This window comes from Xiphophorus hellerii, chromosome 13 (genome assembly GCF_003331165.1).
Source record: "Xiphophorus hellerii strain 12219 chromosome 13, Xiphophorus_hellerii-4.1, whole genome shotgun sequence".
In the NCBI taxonomy this organism is placed as follows: Eukaryota; Metazoa; Chordata; class Actinopteri; order Cyprinodontiformes; family Poeciliidae; genus Xiphophorus; species Xiphophorus hellerii.
In genome coordinates this window covers 11237544-11251055 of record NC_045684.1, presented here as the reverse complement: position 1 = coordinate 11251055, position 13512 = coordinate 11237544, and the positions used below count along the sequence as shown (strand labels likewise).

General features: G+C 36.7%; 1 protein-coding gene across 2 annotated transcripts in view; it reads left to right on the top strand.

The window, feature by feature from the left end:
• Positions 1–13512, top strand: part of rbms3 (RNA binding motif, single stranded interacting protein) — a 334935-nt gene that overhangs the window by 58172 nt on the left and 263251 nt on the right. For both annotated transcript variants that reach the window (XM_032580204.1, XM_032580205.1), the window contains exon 3: positions 12184–12393. In XM_032580204.1, coding sequence (XP_032436095.1) covers positions 12184–12393 — 210 coding nt within the window. The remainder of the gene's footprint in view (positions 1–12183; positions 12394–13512) is intronic.

Sequence of the window (13512 nt, the reverse complement as noted above, 5' to 3'; positions counted from 1 at the left end):
TATAAACCTTTTTTTTCTCACATTTTGACATTAAATCAGATGTTTTCCTTCATAGTGCCGTTAGGATTACTAATGTATCTTTTTGATAAATGTTAGAAAAATTAGAGATTTTTTTTACTTTTTTAAATCAAACATTTACATACATTTGCTAGCTTTTCCTTGAAACCGTTTGACCTGGGGTCAAACATTTTGGGCATCCTTTTACAAGCTGATTACAATACAATGTGTGAAGAGCACCAATACTGTAACTCCTACAGCAAAATATCACCACAATATGACGTCGCAGTTGGGATTTCAGGATTTCACTCTTTGCCCATTTTTCCTCCTAAATTAATGTGATCATGATGGCCAAAGCCTTCAACTTTAGTTTTATCAGATTGTCATTTTCAAAAATAGAAGCATCTTTGTTGTGGTGTGTTAGCTGATCAGACAAATATCTTATTTTTTAATACTTTTAAGGGCCATTTGAACTAGAAATCATCCAATTCTGTTTACCCACCAATTTCCATGTTTACTAATCATAATCACAAATGTATATGAACTAAAAGCGATCAGGTCCTGGATTGAAACAAATTAACAGAAAATTAGAAAAAAAGTAAAAAAATTTTGAAATATTTACAGGAAACTTGCTGAAGAAATTTTGCTCAAGATTACTTTAAGGATCTTCAAGAATGCCTGGGTCATATGAAGAAAAATCTAAAGAATGCAGGGATGATTCAGGACTTTTGTACTTTACTGTATATGAAAGTTTTTCTATATAATAGTTCAATCTCACCTCTTCTTACCGAGTAATCCTGGGCGGCTATTTCTGTGTCGTGTAGGTGTTGTAATGGTGCAGCGCTCCACTTAGGATTTAGTGTGCTGGACTCAGAGGCCTCTAGCAGTCAGAGGCATCCATCATACCTGAAGTTTATAGAATGATGAAAGAAAAGAGTGTGTGGGGCAGTCATAAAGGGACAAAAAGACGGAGAGACAAAAAGGAGACAGTGATAAAACAAGGCATCCAGACAGAGTGATCGAGGCATAGAGGTGGGTGTATAAAAGCGTACAGATGAAGAATCCTGAAATGTCAGGGTGAAAGCATTTGCCTGGAGGTGAGATTCACTTGGATGTAACCCTGCTGCCCTGTTGGATGAGCAGGTGTTATCACAGTTTATCGATAGTCATTACCACCCTGTCTACATTATACTGTTATGTTGATGGATTACTGCATATTACATTTTGCAGTGCTATGATTTACTTTCCTATTTTCTTTAAATTAGTTTAACTGTTTGTTATTTGACTGCAAATTAAGATTAGGCAGTAATAAAGTAGTGCTGATGTAAACAAATCACTTCATAGCATTTCTAGAAAGTTTATCGGAACGGGTGTTTTTTAAGCCTAGCAGGGGTAATTTGAAACTTTTGTTCTTATTGCACCAATTTACAATAAGAATATCATCATAAGACCTTTATAAATAATTAACTTTACCGGTTATTAACTGAGCAAATATTTAACAAATCATTTGATAGCATTTATGAGCGATTCTACACACACTGATGTTAAGCCACTGTTTTACAAGGTATGGCTCTCTGACTGTTCTTTTCATTTAAATGTTTATGTCCCCTTAAAATGGTTCATTAACTATTTATATTCATTTTTATGAAAGCAGTATTGTGTTAGTATACAATGTACTTCCTGTCTTTGTATACAAAAAAATAATATAGAAAAACTTAGTTATTGAAGGATACTTTTGTGACTTCTCTAGGGGTTTTGCACAACTCACCATTACTAATATTAGCACTGATCAGAATTTTGCGTTTGATTTGAAAGGTTGATTTGTTGACTGAAAATGTGACCATGAAGCAGTAAAACTTTCTCTGCTGTGAAGCAGATGGACATTTTACCTGTGGAAGCAAATGAAAGAATATGGGACATTTTTAGGTTTTGATCTCAAGTAAAACCTGGGGTTCACCTTGTGAAAGAAGAAGCAGAACTGATTAGATGTTTGTTCGTCCAATCATTTCTTCTGGTGGAAATGTTAAACATACACTTTCAATCCTTTCCCAGCCATAAACGACTTTTTCGTAATGCATATCTAATTAAAAAGGATCCCACACCTTGTCAAAAAAATTCTGTTTAGACAGTCAGCAACAACATTAAAACAAATTTATTTTGCTTATTTATGATATTGATTTCTTGTCTGATGTTCTAGTGGTGAACTTTAGATCCTAGATTACAAGGAGTGAGTCAAAATAAACTGTTTAGAAACATTGATTTGTTCTGCAAACAGTGTGGATCGGAACAAGTCTCTTCCTGGTTTCTTGACATTTTTACAATTTCTACATCCAAAGAGGGAATATTTAGCACTGCAGCAAATGGATTAGGTGGTAAGAAAGACACCAAAAAGTATGAGGGGCCGTTTAGGACAAAATTTACGTTTTGTCTCTCACACACTACCAAAAACTCTCGCATACTCCAAAAAAGTAGCCACGCACACTCCAAAAAATTACGTTTTGTCTCTCACACACTACCAAAAACTCTCGCATACTCCAAAAAAGTAGCCACGCACACTCCAAAAAATTACGTTTTGTCTCTCACACACTACCAAAAACTCTCGCATACTCCAAAAAAATAGCCTCGCACACTCCAAAAAATTACGTTTTGTCCCTCACACACTACCAAAAACTCACGCATACTCCAAAAAAATAGCCTCGCATACTCAAAAAATTACGTTTTGTCTCTCACACACTACCAAAAACTCTCGCATACTCAAAAAAATTACATTTTGTCTCTCACACACTACCAAAAACTCACGCATACTCAAAAAAATAGCCACGCACACTCAAAAATTACTCACGCACATTCAAAAAATACTCAAATTGCGTATACACACACTACTAAAATGTCACACACACACACACAAACGTTAACTTTCTCGCTCACATACACTACTATCAGCTCGCTCACATACACTGTACTAACAGCTCGCACATTCACAAACGTTAACTTTCTCGCTCACATACACTACTACCAGCTCGCGCACATACACACAAACGTTAACTTTCTCGCACACATACACTGCTAACAGCTCGCACATTCACAAACGTTAACTTTCTCGCACACATACACTGCTAACAGCTCGCACACACACAGACGTTTATCTCTCACATACACAAGACTAAAGTTGAACACACACACAGTACTAAGACTCGTTTTATGTATGTGTGAGAGCGAGACTTTTTATGAATGTGTGAGAGCGACACTCTTTATGAATGTGTGAGAGCGAGAATCTTTTTGAATGTGTGAGAGCGACACTCTTTTTGAATGTGTGAGAGTTGTCACGGAAGAGGCGGGGCATAATTTTTGGATCAAACTGCGCATGCGTAGATCCTAAACTATAAGTTTCGATTGTTGACTCACTGTATGTTCTATTACTTAGTATATTTGTGCTTTTAAATATATATAGAACGTTTAACTTTCTTGTAGATTAAATGTGCTATAGAAATAAATGAATCTGATTGATTGATTAAAAATAGCAAAATTCCCAGTGGACAGATTGTACTACAGCAATTTTGCTATTTTTAATCAATCAATCAGATTCATTTATTTCTATAGCACATTTAATCTACAAGAAAGTTAAACGTTCTATATATATTTAAAAGCACAAATATACTAAGTAATAGAACATACAGTGAGTCAACAATCGAAACTTATAGTTTAGGATCTACGCATGCGCAGTTTGATCCAAAAATTATGCCCCGCCTCTTCCGTGACAACTCTCACACATTCAAAAAGAGTGTCGCTCTCACACATTCAAAAAGATTCTCGCTCTCACACATTCATAAAGAGTGTCGCTCTCACACATTCATAAAAAGTCTCGCTCTCACACATACATAAAACGAGTCTTAGTACTGTGTGTGTGTTCAACTTTAGTCTTGTGTATGTGAGAGATAAACGTCTGTGTGTGTGCGAGCTGTTAGCAGTGTATGTGTGCGAGAAAGTTAACGTTTGTGAATGTGCGAGCTGTTAGCAGTGTATGTGTGCGAGAAAGTTAACGTTTGTGTGTATGTGCGCGAGCTGGTAGTAGTGTATGTGAGCGAGAAAGTTAACGTTTGTGAATGTGCGAGCTGTTAGTACAGTGTATGTGAGCGAGCTGATAGTAGTGTATGTGAGCGAGAAAGTTAACGTTTGTGTGTGTGTGTGTGACATTTTAGTAGTGTGTGTATACGCAATTTGAGTATTTTTTGAATGTGCGTGAGTAATTTTTGAGTGTGCGTGGCTATTTTTTTGAGTATGCGTGAGTTTTTGGTAGTGTGTGAGAGACAAAATGTAATTTTTTTGAGTATGCGAGAGTTTTTGGTAGTGTGTGAGAGACAAAACGTAATTTTTTGAGTATGCGAGGCTATTTTTTTGGAGTATGCGTGAGTTTTTGGTAGTGTGTGAGGGACAAAACGTAATTTTTTGGAGTGTGCGTGGCTACTTTTTTGGAGTATGCGAGAGTTTTTGGTAGTGTGTGAGAGACAAAACGTAATTTTTTGGAGTGTGCGTGGCTACTTTTTTGGAGTATGCGAGAGTTTTTGGTAGTGTGTGAGAGACAAAACGTAAATTTTGTCCTAAACGGCCCCTCATAAAAAAGAAATGTGGCTCACATTTATTGAAACTTTATATTTATTCCAGACATCAGATTTTTTGGTTTGGGGTAGGTGGTTGTTCAGACCTTCCTTTCATTCTGAGGTACCCCTGTGTAAATGTTAGCCTCCCTTCTCTAGTAGTCTGATTGTATACCTCTTCTTGTTCGTCCAAGCATAAAGGAAACCAGGGAAAAAGACTGTGTATTTTCAGCGCCTTTTTTTCTGAAAGAGGTGTTACTCTTTAGCAAAGCCTAACAATAATGTCTGTTAGTCCGATCAACTCTCATTTCCTGTCATTTGCTTTCCACAGGAGGTAAAATGCGCATTTACGGCTCTGCATCCGTTTCACAGCAGCAGTTGGCTCAAAGTTAATCAGAGTGTAATCACGTAAATCCAAAGAAAATATTTGCGGAGACGGATAGCAAACAAGAACATTGTGAAGTTTATTTAAGACTCCATGTGCTGAACGGTTATGTTTTGACCTGGTAAAGATTCTCAGAGGTCAAATATGGGTGGAGAAAAATAAATGTCAGTCTGGGATTGTTTGTATTTTTTCTCTCCGATTGCTCCTTCTAGACCGCTACTTTTTATGTGGCTCCTTTAGCCTCTCATCAGTCTGTATTTGGTCTGAAAACAAGATTCTTAAAGAAACAAATATTGTCAGCTGAAAAATATAACCATTATTTTTTTTTCCTTTTGTCCTAAATACAGAAAAAAAGACTATTGGGAGATTGTCCGTTTAAGGATAGAATATCTGCACCAAGTTTCAGTATGACTACTTCAATAATACCACATTGAAGTGAATGCAAAACATATATACTTCCATATTCTGTATAAATTATCTTTGTTTAAATATCCAGCTACCACTCCATGTATAATGTCACCCTCTGACCTAGTTGCCTTAGTTACTGTCCATTTCCCATCGCCTTTGACTGTCGGCTTGAATCACAGAAGTGTTTTCTTAGAGCAGTATTAAAAGAGATGGAGAGAATGTTGGAGTGAGGCAAGCAGAGGTAATACAAGAGGATGAGAGGTATTTGCTCAAGTGCAAGTGGTCAGAGGCCAATAGAGGGGTAATCTCTCCCTTGCTTATCTTCTTCTAGCTCTTTAACTGAGAATAAATTCAATCCAGCCTAATATCCAACAAGCTCTGCATATGCTCGGCTATTGCTAAGTTTGTGCTTGAGACTTGACAATGGAAAAGATAAGCAGGTTAGTAGGTTTGTTTGGCGACCAATGGATCCTAAATGGTTTCACTGGGAGTTGATCTGAATGTTCAGGTTTGGTGTCAAGAACAACAACTGGGACTTCAATAAGAACAATGACTGATTCATACAAAATATTCTGAACAATTTTCAGAAACTCCTTACTAAAATATACAAAAAAACAAACAAACTGGAACACATAACATTTTTATTTCAACCCACCGATTGGGCCGTTAATGTCCACGTTTCTGTATTTGCTTAGTGTACTGTAGTGAAATGTTGTCACATGACTCCATTAATTAATATCTACCAGCAGGGTTAGTTAGTTAATTTATTAGGTTAATTGATTAGGTTAGATTAAGTGCATCTGGAAAGTATTTACAGCGCTTCACTTCTTCTACATTTTGTTGTCTGATGGCCTTATTCCAAATTGTATTCAATTCATCTCCTGAAAATTCTACATACAAATATGACAATGTGAAGAATAGTTTTTTTTTTTTGTTGTTAAAAGTAGAAAACTAAGATATTGCATATAATAACTCATGACTTTTGCTTAATACTTTGTTGAAGCCCAAAATCGAGCTGTTTCTGTAGACCTCTGCATTAAAACAAAGTAATGTCCACATTACTTTGTTTGGACTTGCCATATTTTAGGGACTTGGGTTTTTCTGTTAATGTCTGCTAATTAAATCTTTGAATCCATTCAGCAGTCTCAATTGGTTTTGTCTAAAATAGAAATATGGGGAGGCTAGAAGGAGGATCAGTTTTTTGTGATGCTCAGAGTTGTAGCAGGAACAACAGGATGCCAGGGCATTTCAGCTTAGATTCCTGTTTTGCTAAATCATTTTTGTTTTTTGTCTTGCTCTATGGCTGTGAGGCACAATTTCTGCAGGTTGATCCGATTATCAGAGAGCAGTGTTGTTTAATGCTCAGAAAAAAAGAGAAAACACACTGTCATAAGATGATTTATCAGAGGAGGAAGCTTAAATCCTGTAATTTAAGGGACATTTTGTTGATTTGTCTAACTTTCCAAGAAATATTAACACATTTATACCAATAGACAGTCAAATGAAAGCCTTGGGACGTTTAAGAAAGGAGATAATTATTTGAATTATTTGTGTTAAACTTCTGTTCCATCTTACTGACTTCCTGCTGCCACGAGAGAAAAAAAAAATCTTAGAGGGGCAGTATTATGTGTTTTCCAGCCGCATAATACCCTTTTAATAGCACAATCGAGTTCCTGTTTTAGCTTCAGTTGCTAGAAAATTTGTGTATGTATTAAATATGACCTAAAAGAAATTTGACTTTGCAATTTAACGTGAAGTTTTATTAATACTTTATGAAACTCTTGCTCTTTCTGACACTCTGCCTTCAGGAAGTCATCACATCACTTCACAATTAACCCTTAAATAGTGTTTTTACCAGGGTTTCACTGAGAAGTAGCTATATAAAGATGTGCAGTTCCACCAGGTGTTTGCTAATTGCTACTGGCTAGTTTGAAGGAGCTGCTTTTTGAAGGCGGGGATGTAAAATTAATAGAAAGCAAGATTTTTTAATTATACTGTATTATTTAACAGCGGGAAAGTTTCATTCCAACTTGATCAGTGGATCATGTTATGTGATTTTCCCAAGGTAAGATTTCATTGCAGTTTCTGAATTCAAAAATGTGATACATTCAAAGAACTCCTTTAGGAGCTTTTATCTGCCATTGCTAATACATTTGCGACAACCAGGTCTGATTTATTTTTATTATTTTTAAATTTGCACTAAAACTGTATCCCCTATGCATAGGTGCACTGCGGTGTACAGAGAGCCATTCTATGACAGCCCTAACTATGCATGTGTCACCAGAGGGAGAGAAGAGATGGGAGAAAATCACTTAAACACAGACAAATGGACTCGGGAGAGCTGCCATGCTCTGGTTCTCCTCAGCGTGTTAATAGAGTCACAATGTGCTGTGGGTGAAGCATTATTCAACCTTTTCACTTAAAGCTGGCACTGATAACTTTCCGAATTTCAGGTTTTACATGTATATTAAACCAAATAGAAGTTTTATAAGAGATGCGTCACCTACAGGTTTTGAGGCCGGTTCTCATGAGTTCTTTCTGTGCACTTTTTATCTGCTTCTAATCTTTTTCAGGTGATTTTAATTATAGACATAATTTAAAATATTTTGTGATTTCTAAATAAGATCCATGTGTTTTCAGCGTTCATAATAAAATGTTTATCTTTTGTTCTATAGCGGCACAAGATCTTCTGCTATTGAGCTTTCTCTCTGTGTGTGCTAATAATATCCATCAGAGCATTGGGCAGCATTATTTGTCTGAACAAAACCCAAGGGAGAAAATAATATTTTTTTCATTCAATTTTCAGCTCCTTACGTTTTTTTTGTTTTTGTTTTTTTTACCTTGCATACCTGAAAATATTATTGCCCACAGTCACTGCAAATGTTTCTTTGTGTTTAGATTTTTTTTGTGTGTCTGGAAAATTTTAAAATCTGAATCTATTCTTGTTCCTGTTAATTGTGTTCAGGGTTGTAGTGGGTGGTCGCCTATCCTGGACAGTCGCTCACAGGATTCGACATGAATAACAGATACTGCTATACACTCAAACACCTAGAGTCAATGGATTTTAATTAGCTGAAGATGCAATTATTTCCACTACAGGAGGAAACCAGATCAAAAAACAAACATGCACAGGGTGAATACATTTTAACAAACACCCAAGATTTGAACCTAGGATTTCCACGCTAAATGCTGTGGGTATTTGTTTTCCACCTGAGTATTAAAATGGTTGCTTTACCTCAAACATCATCCATGGTTCTGAACAAGTTCACTTGACAGTTTTCATTTATAAAACTTAAGTGTTGCATCAAGAAACGAAACAAAACAACAACACCAACATAAGTTGAAGAAAATCTTGTTCACTTCTGATGATTGAATTGGCCACATAGAGAGCACACGTAAGAGATTTTATGTTTTTTGAGCATCATGTGCGTAAAGCATTCTGCCATTTTGATGTGTAACAACAAAAAACAAAACACTGATAATTTCAAGTTGGTTTTGCCAAACTAAACAGTGCTGGAAAGCCACTGCCTGTTCGGCCTGTCTGTATAAGTGTTGCAGAATATGATTTTTATTAGTTTATTGTGTATCCTTTGAGGGCATGGGCTGCCAGTAAGAGGGACAGACTGGAAATGGAGTTACTGTCATAAGCAATACATGAGTGCACACTGAAGCACAGACACACATACATCTGTTTGCCTAATATGTAAAATATTCCCCCTTAAAGCAAAAATAGCAAGTGTAACCATATCCCTTTATAAGCCAGAGATATATGGAGTGACTGCAGCTCTCTGATGAGGTGTTGAAAGTCTGTGACATGAATTTCAGTCTGGGGACCAATCATGCATTCTGGTAGAGGAATGTTGAGACCGTCAGATCTCAGTGCAGTGTAAAAGCATCACCCTGCCCTGTGATTTAAAGCTGAATATAAACCATACAGCCTTAAACCAGTTTCACCAATGACCCCCGTTTTTTCTGTACAACTTTGGCATATGAAACATTTTTTATAATTTAGTGCCGCCTTGGGATAGAGTCTTCAACAAAATACCTCTGCATACAGTGTGTGCATTAGTTTGAAATACCTCCTCTTTGGCTGAATGATCCCCATTTATAAGGCCACTGGAGGTTGTTGCATGACTAGAGGCAGCACTTAAACTCTATGAACTGGTGAATAGTTGCGTTAAAAAGCGTATTTGACCATGCAGCTTAATGTACCATACTCAAGGCTATCCTTCCCCTCTGGCTTTTACAGTAGCAGTGTCTGAATGTGTGAATGCCTTTACAGCTCTCAATAACCTGATTCAGTGGGACCGAGCTTAAAATGATGATGTGTCCCTCCTTCCCAAACAGTTCTCAAATTTGACCCTATGACTGAGCCTTTGATTGTGTTAAAAGCAGGAAAAATGTTCACCTTCTCATTTTTGTCTTTAGGCTGATATTTCCTATTTTAAACCGGTTCCTCACACATTGTTGTTCTTTTCCTCACATTTTATGTTTTTTATTATTCCACTGGGACTCCTTTTTAGCCATAGATTCTATGTGGTAAATTGGTTTGCGCTGCTTTATGGGAAGCAGACTTGTCCTGTTTTATATTAACATGAACCCTAAACCTGTCGTTATATATTTTACTTATTATGCAGCGCTAGCCCTTACATTTTTCCCTATGGATCATAAGTGATGAAGAATATGGGCCTGGAAAGCTTTTGTAAGCACAGATGCGAGTTTGTTTTACTGCCTGAGCTTTTCTTCTCTAACTCATGTGTGGGATAGCCTTTGACCTCAGTGAAAATCTAACAAAGGCTACCAGCAACTGTATATCACTAGTTAGAAGTAAATAGTGATATGCAGCTGTACTTAATTCAAAGTTCTTTGTGTTTGCTCTGGATGTAATGTTCACTTGTAGTTCTAAATCATGTGCAGTTGTTGGATGTTCAAATAATATGTAATTTGACTCCATTGTTTGAGTAAATCCAAATAATTAAAGTAATTCATTACAACTATACTTTTGCTAAGTGTGCTGCAATTTCTGCAGTTGAGTCTAGTATTAAAATGACACTATTTACACAAGAAAATTGTAGTTTTCACCAATAAAGTGATTCTCAAGTGGTGGTGTATTGATCAGATCTGGTCAGGTCTTGGCTGTTTCTTAGAGCTGATTTTTAGATACTGTAGATAGTTTATCACTCTTTACACTTCTCGGATCTCCCCTGGCTCACATTACTCACATAGAAAGACATTATCGATCAGGACCCCATCCTGATCTGTGCATTCATCGAAATCAGAGTCACTAACCATACACTCCTTCTGACTGCTGTTGCTGATGAATGTCTGATTTTTAATTTTTTTTGCCAGTCTACTAAATCTTTAAGTTTTGGGTTTAGTAAACTGAGTAAAACACAGTTAATTTTTAACAATCACAGGTTATTTTGTGTATGGGGGTCTTGTAAAAGAGACAGTAATTATGCCTACAATTATTCATAACTGACAAATTTGGCTTTAACATAATATTTTAGTTTTACCCATTTTTTTCCCTTATGACCAGAAAAACATCTAAATGTCAAAATCAAAGTATTTTCGTTTAAATATAGTTTGAAACATATTGTTAAACTTACTGACGTTAAGCTAAATTTGAAAGGTATTAGAATAATCTTTCAAATTATTCACAAATTATTTCGTGTGGTTTTGCATCACAATAAGAGAGACTATATTGTACAGCGTTCTGACTTTCTGTGCCATATGACATACTCTGTCACACATTTGTTGGTATTGGAAGGAACTCTGCAGTAGAAACCCAAAACACAAGTCATTAAATTATGTGATGTTTACAATGTTGGGGTTTAAATGCACTCCCATTCAATTGATTTACAGTTTGAGCCATTAGATGTCTCTAAAATCCACAAAGTAGATTTAAAAGTTGCACTCTGTCTTTAATTCGTCTTTATGATGAATACAAGAACAAGGGAGCTTGGTTTCTTGTTAAGTTCTTTTGTCTGCAAACTGTTTTTTATAGAATATTTAAACATTTTAACTGCAGCACCTATCACTTAAAATGAATTAAAGTAATATCTGTTCATAAGAAGCAAAAATATTCAATAGAGTGCTTTCATTTGTTTTCACTTTACCAAAAATAATCTAAAACGGCACTATAACACTTAATGCAGTAATACATGCTGTTGTAAAATGTATTGCAGTAAACAAATAGTTTTTGCAAATACTAAGATTTCTGCATAAGGTTTTGTTAAAATACCTTTAATTAGTGTGTGCATGTGCGTCCCATATTTTTTTTTTCTGTGCTTCAGTGGACATGACAACCACGGTAAACCTATCTCACAGCAATTTAAGTCAGAGTGTCAGCAGCTTCAGCCCCGTGTTTCCTGAGCCCTGTTGAAACCTAGCACATAATGGCACACTGAGAAGCCTGTAGCCTGCCCACAATCCAAGCATTTTATCAAACCAATCAGCATTTTTGCAGAAAGAACACATCTCAACCGTGACAGAAGGGGGTTTCACAACATCTGGTGCTCCCGGAGAGAACCAAGGAGGGAGGGAGTAAAAGAGAGTTTGCGTGAAAAGAACGTGTGAGAACAATCTTGTTGGTCTGGCATGGAGATTTCAGATCAAAACAACATCCTGCTTTCTCTCTTAACACAGGTCACCAAGAGTGCACATAGCTGTCAGCGCTTGCCTGTTCCAAAACCAGGCGTGCTCGCAGTCGTGATGGTGATTTTTCTCGTTGTGAATATTAATTGCTGCTCTCCCTCTTGGTTTCTCTTCTATATGCTTCCTGTCTCGCTCCTTCAGCCCAGCGCAGCAGTGAGAGGGTACCACAGCAGTAAGACAACTTCCATCAGCCCCAGTTGGGCCTCTGGTGTCAGTGGTGGTCAAGAAAGCTGGAGCAGCCACTTCACTCAATCAAGTCTTCAGCAATATATACCTCACCATCAACAACATCGACATCACCACCCTCCTTCCACGCACACAAGCTACTCCTTCTGCACTGCCCATACAGCTGTGAGTAATGCTTTTAGCCCCTTTGCTGGAGGAATACATCAGTGCTTTTCCTGCCTGTCTCTTTTTTCCTCTTTCTGGTAACCATTAGTGGCTTTTTCTATAAGGGTATAGTTGTTTCAGTATGCACACATAATGTACTCTTCTTGCATACCTTTTGTTATTCTTCTTTGGCTTCTTTCTGCGTTTTCACGTTTTTGTTTCAGGCTTTCCTTTTAAGTCCCCTTCAGTTTTTTACCTCCCCCTCCCTTCGCTTGTCTTCTCATGTGACTGCTAATTTTCCTCCTTTCTGCTACTTCATTTGTTTTCATTTCATCTGTCTCCTGCACTGGCCATGCTTAAGGAGGCTAATTGAGACAGAGATACTTCTGTGTCGTTTCTCTTGTCATTATCTTAGGAATTTACTCCTTTTTCACAGTCCGACTGGTCTGACTTTTCTGGTCCTTTTTCTTTTTGCTCATAGTTTTGGTCGGTAGTAGAACAAAGTAGACATTTTGCATGCAGTATATTTTTGATTTGATATTGTTTTTTTGTTTGTTTTTGTTTTTTTCAAAGCTTGTACTTGAAATTAGGAAAGTGATAAGATTTCCAGGGTCTTGTTACATCATGTCAGATTCAAAATCCCTCACTGTACCTGTGAGGGATTTTATTACATCATCCACAAGAAATAAATGCCAATTTTCAAGTACAAAGCTTGTACTTGAAATTAGGAAAGTGATAAGATTTCCAGGGTCTTGTTACATCATGTCAGATTCAAAATCCCTCACTGTACCTGTGAGGGATTTTATTACATCATCCACAAGAAATAAATGCCAATTTTTATATACAAATGGTCGTATGTTGGCTTCAAAGTTTCATCTAAATGTTTAGGAGAAGAATAAACATTTCCATCCTTGTTCCCTAGAAGCAGAAAGGGAGGTTGTAGTTATGGGGGGAAATATTGAGAGTGACGTTGCAACTTAGCCAATTTATCCCTCTTTCCTTTGATACCCATAATCCAGTGCAGTCAATTCCCTTCAAAAGTCACCCAGTTGGTACAAAGATCATTCCTGTTTGTAAATTAAGATCAGTTTTAATCCAGACTTTTTTTGTGAAGTACTCATTGAGAATGTTATTAAACTG